The following is a 13,388-nucleotide window of genomic DNA, read 5'->3' on the forward strand; positions in this document are numbered from 1 at the left end:
TTAATGATCCGCTTTATGGTCTATTTGCAACTGAGATGTGGTGTTGTTACTTAGAATTATAACATATTATTGAATAAAGGGGACCCTTAAATTGTGGAGAACATCTGTTGTCTTGATGCCCTGTCTTTATTTCGAGACTTTTGAGACTTACATATATGTATTATACAGTTTATATTGTTCTTTTGCTTTCGAAAATAAGAAACGCTCTGTGAAAATAATATATAAAGTTGATTTATTGATTAATGAAATCAAAAATTTTACACGTATTTGTTAAACCATCTATACATGTAGATCTACAATGTATTATAAAATTATTGTTGTTTTTGTTCCTTCTTTCTCTAGGATCTTCTTTTTCCATTGCAAGTTTTGCGGAACCTCAACGCTACTGTAATCTTAATGTTACACACGGGAAGCTTTTTTACTTTGCACAGGGTCTATCCATTATTTATTCAAAATATATCCTCCCTACATCTGAAAAGCAAACCTTTCCTGAAGGTTTTCACATTAAATACAACACAATCTCGAGAAATAAGACATTTCCATACGTCATAGAATCACAGGATGGAAAAGGTAAACTATTTTGTATACTTGAAACTAGTCAAAAAAGAGATACGTATGATTCTTTATCCATATATGATAAGTTATTCCTATTTGATCTCATTTTGTGCAGTCTCGTTTTTTCTTCTTAAACATACACTGAACTTATACAAGCGGCAAAGGCGAATCAGCGGAGAAAAAGGTAAAATGACCAGTTTCAGTAAGGATATCATGTTCTTATTATTTTGATATTATCACAGTTCAATTAAAATTTAATAAGTGTCAATATGTAATTCATTATGTACATCTTTTCAAGGGCAAATTAAAACTAAAAAGTCTGATTTTACCATTTTAAACAATGTTTTGATAAAACTCAATGTATGTGTTAGAAGAAGTACATCATCCCAAATGATAAGGTCGGACTTCTGTCCGCAATGAGCCATTAATCTCCAAGAGAAGACAGAAAGTTGACTATTTTGAATGTCATTTTGCATTCCGAGTTCTTGACGACATGCCTTTCCAGCGATACCTGTAAATGCACCATCAATTGTTTAAAAATTCAAATTGAAATCCAGTGGTAGATCTTCAGTGGTATTATATAAAAATGACAAATGACAATAAAGTTGCACAAACTAGGCTCTGCATCAAAATAAGAATAATAAAATCCGGAAGAATTGCTCCAGAGCACTTAAACATCCGATGAGAAATGTGATAGAAGTTGTATACAGAAGTTTTTTTATATTGTATAAAAAGATAGGTATTTGTGAGTTAAACTGAAGCACTTGTGAAATGTAGAAAGAAATGTTATATTTATACTTTTACATATTTCCTTTGTTAAAATAACAGAAACAAAATAAGTAAAAAATAAACAATTCAGAAAACTCAGACAATATTGGCTTGTACTCTTGATGACAATAGTTCTGCGAGAGATTGTCTGACATCATTTTTCAAATAGAGGAGGAGTCTCGCAAATTAGGACGTCCTCCAGACGACATCAGCCAATGTGACAGATTGTCTGACATAATTTTTGAAATAGAGGAGGAGTCTCGCAAAATAGGACGTCCTCAAGACGACATCTGTCAATATGACAGATTGTCTGACATATTTTTTGAAATAGAGGAGGAGTCTCGCAAAATAGGTCGCCCTCCAGACAACATCAGCCAATGTGCCAGATTGACTGACATATATTTTGAAATAGAGAACGATTCTCTCAAAATAGGACGTCCTTCAGGCAACATCAGCCCATGTGACAGATTGTCTGAAATCATTTTTGAAATAGAGGAGGAGTCTCGTAAAATAGGACGTCCTCCAAACGACATCAGCCAATGTAATGAGTAGATTTTTTTTTCGCTGATTAATAATACTAATCATAATAATATGAAACTGCTTTGCGTTTTATTTATTAAATAAGATAAGCTAGTGTAGTATTACTTTGACTAATATATGTTTATCGTTCTTAATGTTTTAGATGAAATTAACACTTTTACATTAAATTAATACTTAACTTTTCTTTAATAAATAAATCGTCAGTTTTTCTTTTCTCTACAAAAGTTGAAACCTGATATATTTAATCAAGAAAACGGCACAATTGGTGACTGAATTAATCAGTGTGTTTTTGTTGTCATTATATGATGATACCCAATTAGCTAGCTTTAATAGTTTTTTATATCCACATTTTGTAATTTTCATGATAAAATAATCACGGTTTTGATGTAACATTATACCAGTATATACAACAACTCTTGGTCATGTGAAGGAAGAAAGAGGACAAAAAGATGTTAATTAAAATGATTGTTTAAAAAAAATTATTTTACCGGACATAAACCCTTTTATATGATAAATTCTTTTCACTGTGGGCGTTTGGATAAAACGTCGGTTCTTTAATAATCCGAAAAATCAGTTTGTTGTTCAAAAACGGTTAAAGTTGGGGCAATAATGTTATTGTCAACGTCTAGTGATACCATTTAGCTGCAATTTGATATATAAGTGGCGGCGTGGCGAAGTGGTTAACATGTCAGACTAGTAATTACTGACCGTGTGGGTTCAAACCCTGTCAGGGGCAAGCCGTTGTTTCCTTGAGCAAGAAACTTTACATTCATTGCTAAGTACTGGTTGGTTCCAGGAACGGATTCGAGAGTGTTTCAATAAGCTTATAGCTTCCAACACAATCGAACTAAAATAAATTTGTATAAACTAATTTGATATATAACTTTATATGATTTACATAAGAATGACTGCAATTTTGACTTATACTGGACAAGTGACATTCGGCCGATTTGGCGTGTTCAACCCCTTGTCTATATCTTATGTATACAGTACAGTATTTTTTTCTAGAATTTACATTTAACACCATAGTGCCGAGTCCCTGTGGGTTTAACAATGCAGTGCCTTAACGACAAACTCATAATAGAACTGCATTTATCTTTATCAGTATCGGCGAAAATAAAACGATATTGGTATTTGTCTAAAATGGAGCAATGAACTTAAATTTACAACATCAGTTTACTTGTATTAGTTTATAAGATACATTTTTTCACGATAATTGGTTAATTTGTTTGTCTAAATTTTACCTGTTTACAGTATGCAACGATGAAATCAACAAGTGCCTTTCGTTTCAAAGGATTTACAAAAAGTCTTGGATGGATGCCGCTGAGATATGCAGAAGTCAAGGAACCTCTCTCGTCACCATAAAGTCTGTGAAAGAGTTTAACTTTTTGCATCATCTTCTTCTTGCCCTGTTTAGAAAGAGGGTATACTTTGAAGGCCACAAAAGTTTGCTTTATATAGGTATTTAAATGACAAAATTTTAACTGATAGTTTCAGAAATATGAAACATAATCTTTCATAGATTTAAGTAAAACTATCATGTTTATCATGTTGACATTTTTCCGCGTTTAACCTGTGATGTTTTTTTGAATTTGTAATCAACACTGATTGTTCATATTGCAAATGTCTTAAAACATTCTTTCTTAAACTTTATCCAGGTTTGAGCCGGTACATTGACACATCTGGAATAAGCCATGAGCACTGGATTGATGGAACTCCCTTGACATTTACTGCTTGGTTTGTAAAACTAAACCTAGAAGGCTCGAAATAATTTCATTGGCATCTCATATATTTGTACAGAGTTATCTTTGAGCCTTTAAAATTTTTATTCATGTATGATTATAACTGTCATAATGACTGTCATAATTTTAAAATGTTAGATTTTCTCTCTCTCTTGCAAGTTTAAGTAAATTTTATTCTTTACCCAATATGTATTACCGAAGGATTTTTATATCAATGCGAATACTTATAGCCACACGGGCGGACAAAATGAATGGCACAACTTGAGAAACAACATTAAGAATTACTCTGAGCAAGCAAGTCTCTGGAAGACATGATCCATTACTTATAAAAAAATCTTACTCGTGCTCATACAGCAAATCGAACAGTAATTTTGAATTTAATGTAATTGAAAAGATGACAAATAAACTAACTACTTTAAACTAACCATTTTGCACATCATTTTTAATTATATAAATACGTGAACACTTTTGAATCCATTGAAGGAATTCAAATCAACCTTCTGAAACCATGATTAAACAGTGCACAAAAATGGTACTACCTGTCAATGAGCAAAATAAAACAAACATTTGGGAGACAACTACCTGCACAGAAAAATCTGGAGCCTATATGGAGTTAGTGTGTGAGCAGAAAACTAAGCAATATACACAAAACAATACGGGTAAGAAATCTAATTTAATAGCTGGTTGATTCAGACGGTAAATTAGGACTGAATGTGAATGAAATAAACTTTTCACCGCAATCGTCAGCAGTGGAATTATATGTTTATTATTCAGAAACTATGAAAGAGATAATGAGAATGCGTTTAAATATTTGTTTGTTTTATAGATTTTAAAAAGCATAAAATCGGCTATTTTCCCCTATTTTGCCCATGTTATAACGGGACCAAAGCCATGTGTTAACATAGTCACGCGCGCTTTTTATAGCCCGGTTTTACTTATGCGCAATACATACAGGGTTCAGTAAACAAACATAAAAAATTGACGAGGCCTCAAGCAGACTCGTTTTGATGAGCATTTTAATGATTCAAAATTTACTTTTATGCAATATCTGAATGATTTGTAAATGCTTATAAACAGAACTGTTAATCTGGTTTGCAGAATTTGATACAGGCTGTTACAGTGGAACGGCATCAAAATACAAAGGAAATCAATCAATATCAAGAAGTGGATTGAGGTGTCAAAGATGGGATAGCCAAATTCCTAACGAACATGAGTTCCTAAACCGTAGGAAATTTCCTGACAAAAGGATTTCTGACGCCGCAAACTATTGTCGTTCGCCAGATAAAGACGTGAAGCCGTGGTGTTTTGTAAACGATTCTATGATAGCGTGGGATTATTGTCCTTTGGAGCGATGCCAGACTGGTTTGTACAGAAAGAAAAGTTGCAATGTTCCATTAAAAGGTCTTGAATACAAAAACAAGCAGATTTCAAAATGTATAGGTGGCACGATAGCTCAGTTGGTTAGACCACTGATTATCACTCCACTCCTGAGTTCCCTGGTTCGATCCTTGATTATACCCTTGGGATTTTCCAGAGACACTTTCAGTGTTTCCCACCTACCAAGAGGTGTACTGGTAGGATATTCAGATTATCCTCGCATGTATCAGTGCTATACACTGGGCATGTAAAGGAACCTTCCTTAATGTATACAATTTATACCTGCTTAGAGTAATCGTAATCAATTCTAAAGCAGTATGATGGAGATGTGTGCTAAAACGTCTGGGGGCAGTTTGTTTTGTTGTATTGTTGTTTTGTTGTATTTAACTCTTATAGACAGAGTACGTCTGTTATTACCTATTTGTTTCAATTCATACACACAAGAAATATCATGTTTGTTGTACGAAAATATACTTTTGCATCATCTTGATAAACAAAGATTGAATATAAATGATTCACTGCATATTCTTGTTTTATTCTCTCTTGCTACATTTACAGAAAGTACTGATTTAGCCAAGGATGATACGACATTGTTCAAGTGTTCTAGTGGTGAATGGATGTCATTTAAAGTTCGATGTAACGGTGCTCCCGAATGTCTCGATGTCTCGGATGAAGACAATTGCACAACACGTACGTTCCTTGCGTATTTTTGGTCTTCTTTCAATGCTATTGAAAGTGAAGGGTGGTGTATTGTGTCAACTATTGCAATAATATGTACTATATATCTTTTATACTTGATATACATGATAACTTACTTTCAGTACGTCTATGATCTAAGAAGCACATTGAAATCATATGAAATACCATTTTCATAATTACATTTTACAAGATTTAGGCTTGAAAGTTCTTTCCCTTTTTCACTTAATTAAAAATATGAATACATGTGTACAATTATGCTATCCTTTAAACGGATATTTTTCAAAACATCAAATGCATGCGTAGCCTTATAATACTAGTTATATTGTTTGTATCAATTTCACAAAGCTCTCTTACCTCAGCATGTTTAACATCTTTTTCTTTTCCTTTTTGTTTCTTCCTCCTTTTACTGTAAAAAAAAATTGGGTATACCCAGCAAGGGAGAAACCACGCATTGAGCCTTAGAAAATGTTCATTCTATAAAAAACTTTTAAAGTCATTACTTTAAATAACATAAAAGGGCGTCCTCTCACCGCTGTGGGCTCAAATCACGACAAGATCTTTGGATTCTTTAATGTCAGGAAGTAACGAGCTAGTTTACGGAACGTCGGTTGTTCTACATAGGTGCCCTTTCATGCCTGAAATAATGCACGAAAGGGTACCTGAGGTCTTCGTCCACCTGTAATGCTGGAACGTCTCAAAATGAACTATACCACGGCGGTGCGACGTAAAACCCAATCAAATAAAAAATCAAATCAAAGAACACAAAAATAAAGAACGAATATTGCATGTGTTTTTTCAGCTGTAAGTACATGCGAAGATGACTTTTTCACCTGTCAGGATGGTCGGTGCATACATATAAGTTTCCTCTGCGATTTTGTCCAAGATTGCTACGATGGCTCAGATGAGTTTTGTGGTAAGAACAAATAATGACATTATTATTATGTTTTGCCTATTGTTGCAAAATAGAGATATACTTAATCTGAAAATGATATGTTCAGTGCTTTGCCGTAATATATATATGTGACATTTTTAAAACATAACTTTCAGTACATGGCCATGAAATTCGAAATTTGATTGATCATTGCACCCCCGTATTTTTTAAATTAGAAGGTATTTTGAAATCAGAGAATCCGTATATTGATGCAAAGCACATTGTTAAGAACTGTTTCTTTTAAGCATAAATTTAGATTTATTGCCCTTAATAGTTTTCATACTTTATTTTTTATTCTGGAAATAAGGCTATCGCCTCAGTCAGTACGTCATCTATCGGTGAATATCACATCATATTGAATGACCATACATCGTCGACTTTGAATCACTCGCGCGTATAAAATATTTTGCCTTTTGTTTTTTACGACATTAAAATATTATTAGTTTACTGTTAAACGTTACACCTGCAATGATGAATTACTTTCGTTTGCGCTACGTTTGCTTAGTCATTGGTCTGGCGTCATCTTGTTTAAGTGTGTCTTTTTCCAACGATTCTTTAATGATCAAAGCCATTTTTATATAAAAAAACAGATATTATTGACCAGTAAGCCATCGAATATGACGTGATATTTACCGGCAGAAAATCAGATGTCATCTGCCTGTGAATATCACTTTATATTCAATGGCTCACTAGTCAATAATTGAATAGTAATTGCTTTAGTCATTGGCTCCAGAGATGCGTCATCAGTCCATACCTTATATGGAATGGACGAATTTAAGCAAACCGAGTGTTCAAGTTTCACCTTTTAATTATTATTTTCAATATTTCCCATTTCCTTCCAAATTTTTCAAATTATTTATTGTTATGTATAATTTCTTGCTACAGCATAACTCAAATAAGTCAGAAAGTATCATCTCGTAACATCATATGTGGATAAATAATGTTAGAGTTATATGTGGATAAATAATGTTAGAGTTATTAATATTTTATTGCTTTTATATTTTTATCCTGAGAACAACTGTTTTATTCGTGTTAAATACAGATTTACTAAATACATAGTGCTTAATTCAAATTCAATTTGTTCTTCATCACACAATATTACTTCCCAGTTTAAGTCATTCCATGCTTTTATAAAACTTTTTTACGTGTATCAATGCAAAGCAGCAAGTGGGACTAGTTGTATTTTAACCAAAACATTAGTTGTTTCAAGGAGGACAATCTACTTTCTTTACATATTCAATAGTTTTGCATGTTGTCTTATCAGATATTAGGTTTTGAAAAATTACATGACTATTATAATAACATCGAATACACCGAAGATCATGTTATATTGTATAATTCAAAATAATTAATAGTACTGAGAATCATGTCGGATCAAATGTTAACATAACTTTTCTTCTACAGAACATCCAAATTGCGATTATGAAACCGAGTTCACTTGTAACAACGGTCAATGTGTACCGATTCATCAAAGGTGTGATTCTTACAAACAATGCCTGGATTCAAGCGACGAAGCGTTTTGTGGTATTATTTTTATACTTTTATAATGATAAACATATACGAGAGACACCATATATTTGACAGAAGATACATGTATGTATAACCGACGATTCCATTATTATCAATCCGACAAACATTATCAAATATCAGTTATGAATGCTTTATTTTGTACATTTATGCTTATCAGATGTTTGTTAGTTCTTATAGACATTTTGTTCAAGTTATTAATGCTGACCATTATTTTGTCCATGCTATAAAAATATTAAAATAATCTTCAGAAAATTCTTCAAAATAAGGAAGCCCTCAATTAGTTCTTATTAAGCGTTTAAGGTTACAGTCAGTTTTGCCACTTGAAAAAATGTTAATTGATTGATTTATTAAATGAACATTTCTATGCTTTCATGCAGATTTTTGCAACAATGATGTGGCGTTCCAGTGTGGAGATACGTCGTGTTTATCTGAACGACTGGTTTGTGACGGACATGTGGATTGTGTGGACGGTGCAGATGAAAGAAATTGCAGTCAAATCTATAAAACGTGTGATGATATATGGAGAGATGGTTTAACGAAGGATGGAATTTATACTATAGGTTGGTTCTTGGTTTAAACATTATAACAGTTTAGGTAAGACATTGCCTTATGGATGAGGTGTTGCCCAAACGTTGAGCGTCTCAGAATTGCAGCCATCGTTTAACGTTGCGTGATCGCATGAGGGGACTAAATGGGTTCGATTTTTTTGTCTATGCATCTTTTAGCACCAGCAGGTGAGATGGTTTTGCCTCTTGGTATTGCTTAAAGTTTGTAACACCAGATATCAGACAGAATCATGTTTCCTGTTTACCTAAATTGCGTTGGTGCTCGTCAAAAATACCATAAACATAAAAGGTTAATCAAAGTTAACTTTTACAACGCTAAATACAATGTACCTTAAATGGACTTGTCTTTTTAAACATAGACGAATCATTTTACAGCTTCTAGTGGTACGGTATAAAAGCATACAAGTGTACAAAATTGAATTGTATATATATTTATATATATGACATTTCTTGTTATAAAAAGTTAGTCATATACTCTGTGTTATTAAGTTAGTCTACTCAGGCGGAACAATGAAAGGTTACGTATCTGTGACGTACCCGAGCACTTGTTTAGGAATTTCACAATAGTAATGGTCTCAATTCTTGTTGCAGCTTTCTTTTAATTGCCAATGTATATTTCCAAAATATATGAAGAAAAAAAAAGTTTTTTTCAAGCGCATATAATTTTTTTTGCTTCACATATTATTGTATAAATATAACCTTTTTTTTAGTATAATTTGTTTTTTGTTTTTGTTTTTTTTTTTCGTTTATTTTATTTATAATATTTACTTTATCCACGCATTTATATCTTGTTTCAGGCGAAGGATTTAAAGTACGTTGTACCTTCAACAGAACAACTGGTTTTATAACTATGAAATTTCTCACCAGTGACTGGAGGAGGTACAGCAATACAAACACATTCTCGGTTGATCCGCCAAGTAATTCTGTGATCAACGATGCTACCCAACACGGTTATATCTGCTCGCAAAAGGTAAATACCTTAATTTCTTCGTATGTTAATATACATACAGAATTTATTTAAGTTCGATTTTATAGGAAGCTGTTAGTGAAAAAGGAGTGTAAATTTTCTTGCTCAAGGAGTGTAAAGTTTCTTGTTTAGCTTTCCCCTGACAGGGTTTGAATCCATGCGGCAAGCGAGCGATCCTTAGAATTCTAAGCCGATCCGTTAACCATTTGACCATATATCCGCCACTTTTATTTATTGATTGACATCTTAAATTCTAATTTCTTTATTGGTTATTTAATACCTAGCAATTACAGTATATCGTTTGTTATATAACACAGTTATAACAGCGCTTTTGATTGGATAACCGTGAACTATATCATAATGTTTATCTTTATCTATGTTCCTTTATCTATGAAACAGAAAATTGTCTTATTAAATTCTCTGATGTGTTATATAATAGAAATATTGTTGAAGACAATAGCATTGATAATAAATAGAATTTATGTGTTTACCAATGTGTATATTATGAGTGATTTAATAAGCATTTTACCTTTTTTATTTAAGTACTTTGAACGTTTTAAAAGGGGAAAGGAACGAGTTATGGCATTTGACAATGAGTTTTCGAATGAAACAATTACTTCAAGTGGAGAGAGAATAAGATATCTAAACATCTTTAGACGGCAAGAGTTGTTTTGTATTATTTAAATTTACCCCCCATCCTCCCCAACCCTCTAGTTCTCTTCGCCAACACCCCTTTTCGTTTGTAGGCCTATTAATTAACCCTTTCTTTAATTTCATTGTCGGTTTCTATTATGTATTATCATAATAGTGTCCTGTTCGTATTTGGGAACTGCTGGACCCTGTCTTGCTAGGTCGTTTGGGGGTTGCGGTCATTGCACGCCGCCCTTCCTTGTTGATCTTCTTTATTTGTACAATTGAAGCATGTTTTTATTTTCTAAAACAATGAATTATATACATATAATTAAAAATGTTTTGCAACAATTGTGATGGGTTATAAACCCTTTCAAGACACCAAGTTTTATCAAATAAATACATTAAAAGGGCTAATACCTATCATATTGTTTATTGACGAAATCGTAAATTTAAAAATTGTAGACAAAAGCCTTCTTCCCCTCTATATTCTAGGGCTAATTCGGGTAATTTAGTGTTTAGGTACGATGCATCGGCAGGATCGTTAGGCCTTATCACAGTCGGTGTACCAGAATCGTTTAACGAAGAACATAGATTAGTTATAGATGGTGCTGAATGTATCAAAGGTAAGAGTAGTAGCAATGATATTGATGGTAGTATACATGTATGTATACTTGTATCTAACGTGTCTCAGTATCTTCTTATTATGTGATGTAAGATGAAACACAACAACCATTTTTGTATTACTTACTCGCTTTAGCTGGTACTGATACTTACTGGGAAAATACTTCAATAAGCATAAGGTTGTTTCCAGTTTATTTCTTTTTTCGGTTGATTGTAGATGTCATGTATAATGTGATGTTGTCTATGACGAATAAATTATGTTTAAACCAAAGACAAAATGTTGTATGCAAGTTCGCAAAATAAAAGAAATGCTTCATTAAGATTCAAACCTTATATTATCAACTTGAAGCTAAGTCATATCTCCATATCCCAGAGGCTAGTGAGGCAAGTGTTACACACAAACCATGTATACCGTTTTGCCATACTTCAAAATCCGTATGATTTACTTTAGAATTCGATATTTACCGACAAGAGGTCATTGAATATTCAAATGCCCCACGTCAATATTGCCAAACAATATAATCTTATGATTTTAAAGTCAAAACAATATGTTTGTATAGGAAGTTGCATTTAACATATAGTAACAAAACGTAAAACATATGCAAATGATTCTCTTTTTTAGCTTTAAAGAATTGGGACAAAACAGTGTTCTGCCAAAAGGGAATTAAATCGAAATTGCAGAAAAAGTGGTGTTTAGAAACATCAAACAATTATTTATATGACCATTATATACAGAATTCATGCCTTTATCTTCATAATACCGGTTGCGGTAAGAATTTTCATTATAATATTTATATGTAAAATTCATTTAAACTGAAGAAAATTATTTTTTTTTAAATTTATCAGAAGAATAGTCATTATTTCCTGAGTTAGCTGATTTCAAACAACATATGAATAGTATAAGGTATGCTAACAAATGTATAAAATGTGAAAACAAAGATCAACGAGAAGGGCGGCACTAACTAAAGGAACCCTCGATAAATTAACAGCACTTGGGACTACCGCAAGGTGCCCAACAGAGCACCAAGAAAACACTGGAGAGGGAATTTAAGACTTTTGCTATAAAACTTAAATATTACTCAATTATAATGTTTTGTTTATTTCAAATATAGAGGATATTTGTTTGTAATGCATGTAAAATTGAAATATAATTTCACTGAGTGAACACCAGATGCAATATTTTCACGAGTGGCGTAGCCACGAGTGAAAATATAATAGCTGGTGTTCACGAATGAAATATATTTCAATCTTATATGTAAAACAAATAAATTTTCTTTTTATTTTATGCTTTTAAGTGATTTTAAGTATTTTTTTACTGATTTTGCCGCGAAACGTCGCGCATTCTCCTTTGTGACGTCATTATATCATGACGTCACATCATAAGTTTTGAAATATAGTTCTGTTAAATTTCTCTAATTTTGTTAGATTTTTAACATGATGTATGATGACATAGACTTTCTTTTCCTAAATAAGCATATTTACGTATGACGGCATTCATTTCTGCCTGTTATTCCATTTGGTTATGATTTTCTTTTCATCCGCATTCAGATAATTATAGTCCGGCTACAGTGAAAATTATATTTTATAAATTTCACTAGTGGTTTATCAGAATATAATCATCTGATATATTGTAATACAACACTGGAAAGCATGAAATAAAGCATGATAAACAAGTATACAAAAAAAAACCGTGAAATTCCTTTAAACATGCAACTTGTTTATGTAACAGTTCAGTAGTTTTGCATTTTGAGACTGCGGGTGTCAACCTCTAGTACTATGGGCCGTTTTTGAACAATTTCATTTTCAGTGTTTTGGTAAACTGCATCCAACCAACTGATAAAAAAATCTGTACAAAATAACACTTTGCTTACTTGTTTGTGGATACGTGTGCGTGTGCATTCGCTTGTGTTTGTGCTGTTGTTTAAATATGTGTAGAGGGCGCGAACACATTCATATTCAGTGTAGTTTAATATATACTTTATTTCTAGAAAGAAACCCATGGACCGAAAACATATTTTGTCAGCAGGGAAGACCTTGTGATAAAAGACTTCACTGTATCTATGATAAGGATGATAATGGACAATTATTAGGCTGTAGATCGTATGACCATTTGCAAAACTGTGGTAACGTCTCAAATAATACGATTTATCTTTAAATTAATAGTCTACCTATTACATTTTGTATATAATTTTAACAAATAAAGCTTTAATTGAAATGGTATTAAACGAAACATGCAATGTTCTTATAAAAAGCATACAAAATATTTGATTAAACAGCTTTAATTATCATAGCATTTCTCCCAGTATTCTAACGTAAAAATTTATAACTGTATATTGTCAAGCTATGAACGAAAAGCTGGGCTTTAATTATTATCTTGACTTTAAGAAGCAAACATTTTAATTCATACTAATGTAAAAATATATTCAACACAAATATCACTATTTTTCATACACTAGGTA

General features: G+C 32.3%; 2 protein-coding genes and 1 long non-coding RNA gene across 3 annotated transcripts; all 3 read left to right on the top strand.

Moving 5' to 3' along the window:
- Positions 1–561: 561 nt before the first annotated feature.
- Positions 562–5,814, top strand: LOC132756745 (plasminogen-like). The gene is made up of 8 exons (XM_060747882.1): positions 562–570; positions 1,456–1,864; positions 3,118–3,324; positions 3,522–3,600; positions 4,089–4,264; positions 4,704–4,967; positions 5,541–5,672; positions 5,804–5,814. The coding sequence occupies exons 1-8, from the start codon at positions 562–564 to the stop codon at positions 5,812–5,814; spliced, it is 1,287 nt and encodes a 428-aa protein (XP_060603865.1).
- A 2,450-nt stretch (positions 5,815–8,264) lies between these two features.
- LOC132756746 (complement component C9-like) lies at positions 8,265–10,359 on the top strand. The gene is made up of 4 exons (XM_060747883.1): positions 8,265–8,301; positions 8,520–8,702; positions 9,506–9,678; positions 10,219–10,359. The coding sequence occupies exons 1-4, from the start codon at positions 8,265–8,267 to the stop codon at positions 10,357–10,359; spliced, it is 534 nt and encodes a 177-aa protein (XP_060603866.1).
- A 439-nt stretch (positions 10,360–10,798) lies between these two features.
- On the top strand, positions 10,799–13,046 carry LOC132756750 (uncharacterized). Its single transcript, XR_009629370.1, has 3 exons — positions 10,799–10,931; positions 11,552–11,698; positions 12,918–13,046. It is a non-coding gene; the product is annotated as an uncharacterized LOC132756750 (long non-coding RNA).
- The last annotated feature ends 342 nt before the right edge of the window (positions 13,047–13,388 follow it).

The sequence above is a fragment of the Ruditapes philippinarum genome, unplaced genomic scaffold (genome assembly GCF_026571515.1).
Source record: "Ruditapes philippinarum isolate M1 unplaced genomic scaffold, ASM2657151v2 ctg1548_1_1_1_1, whole genome shotgun sequence".
Taxonomy (NCBI): Eukaryota; Metazoa; Mollusca; class Bivalvia; order Venerida; family Veneridae; genus Ruditapes; species Ruditapes philippinarum.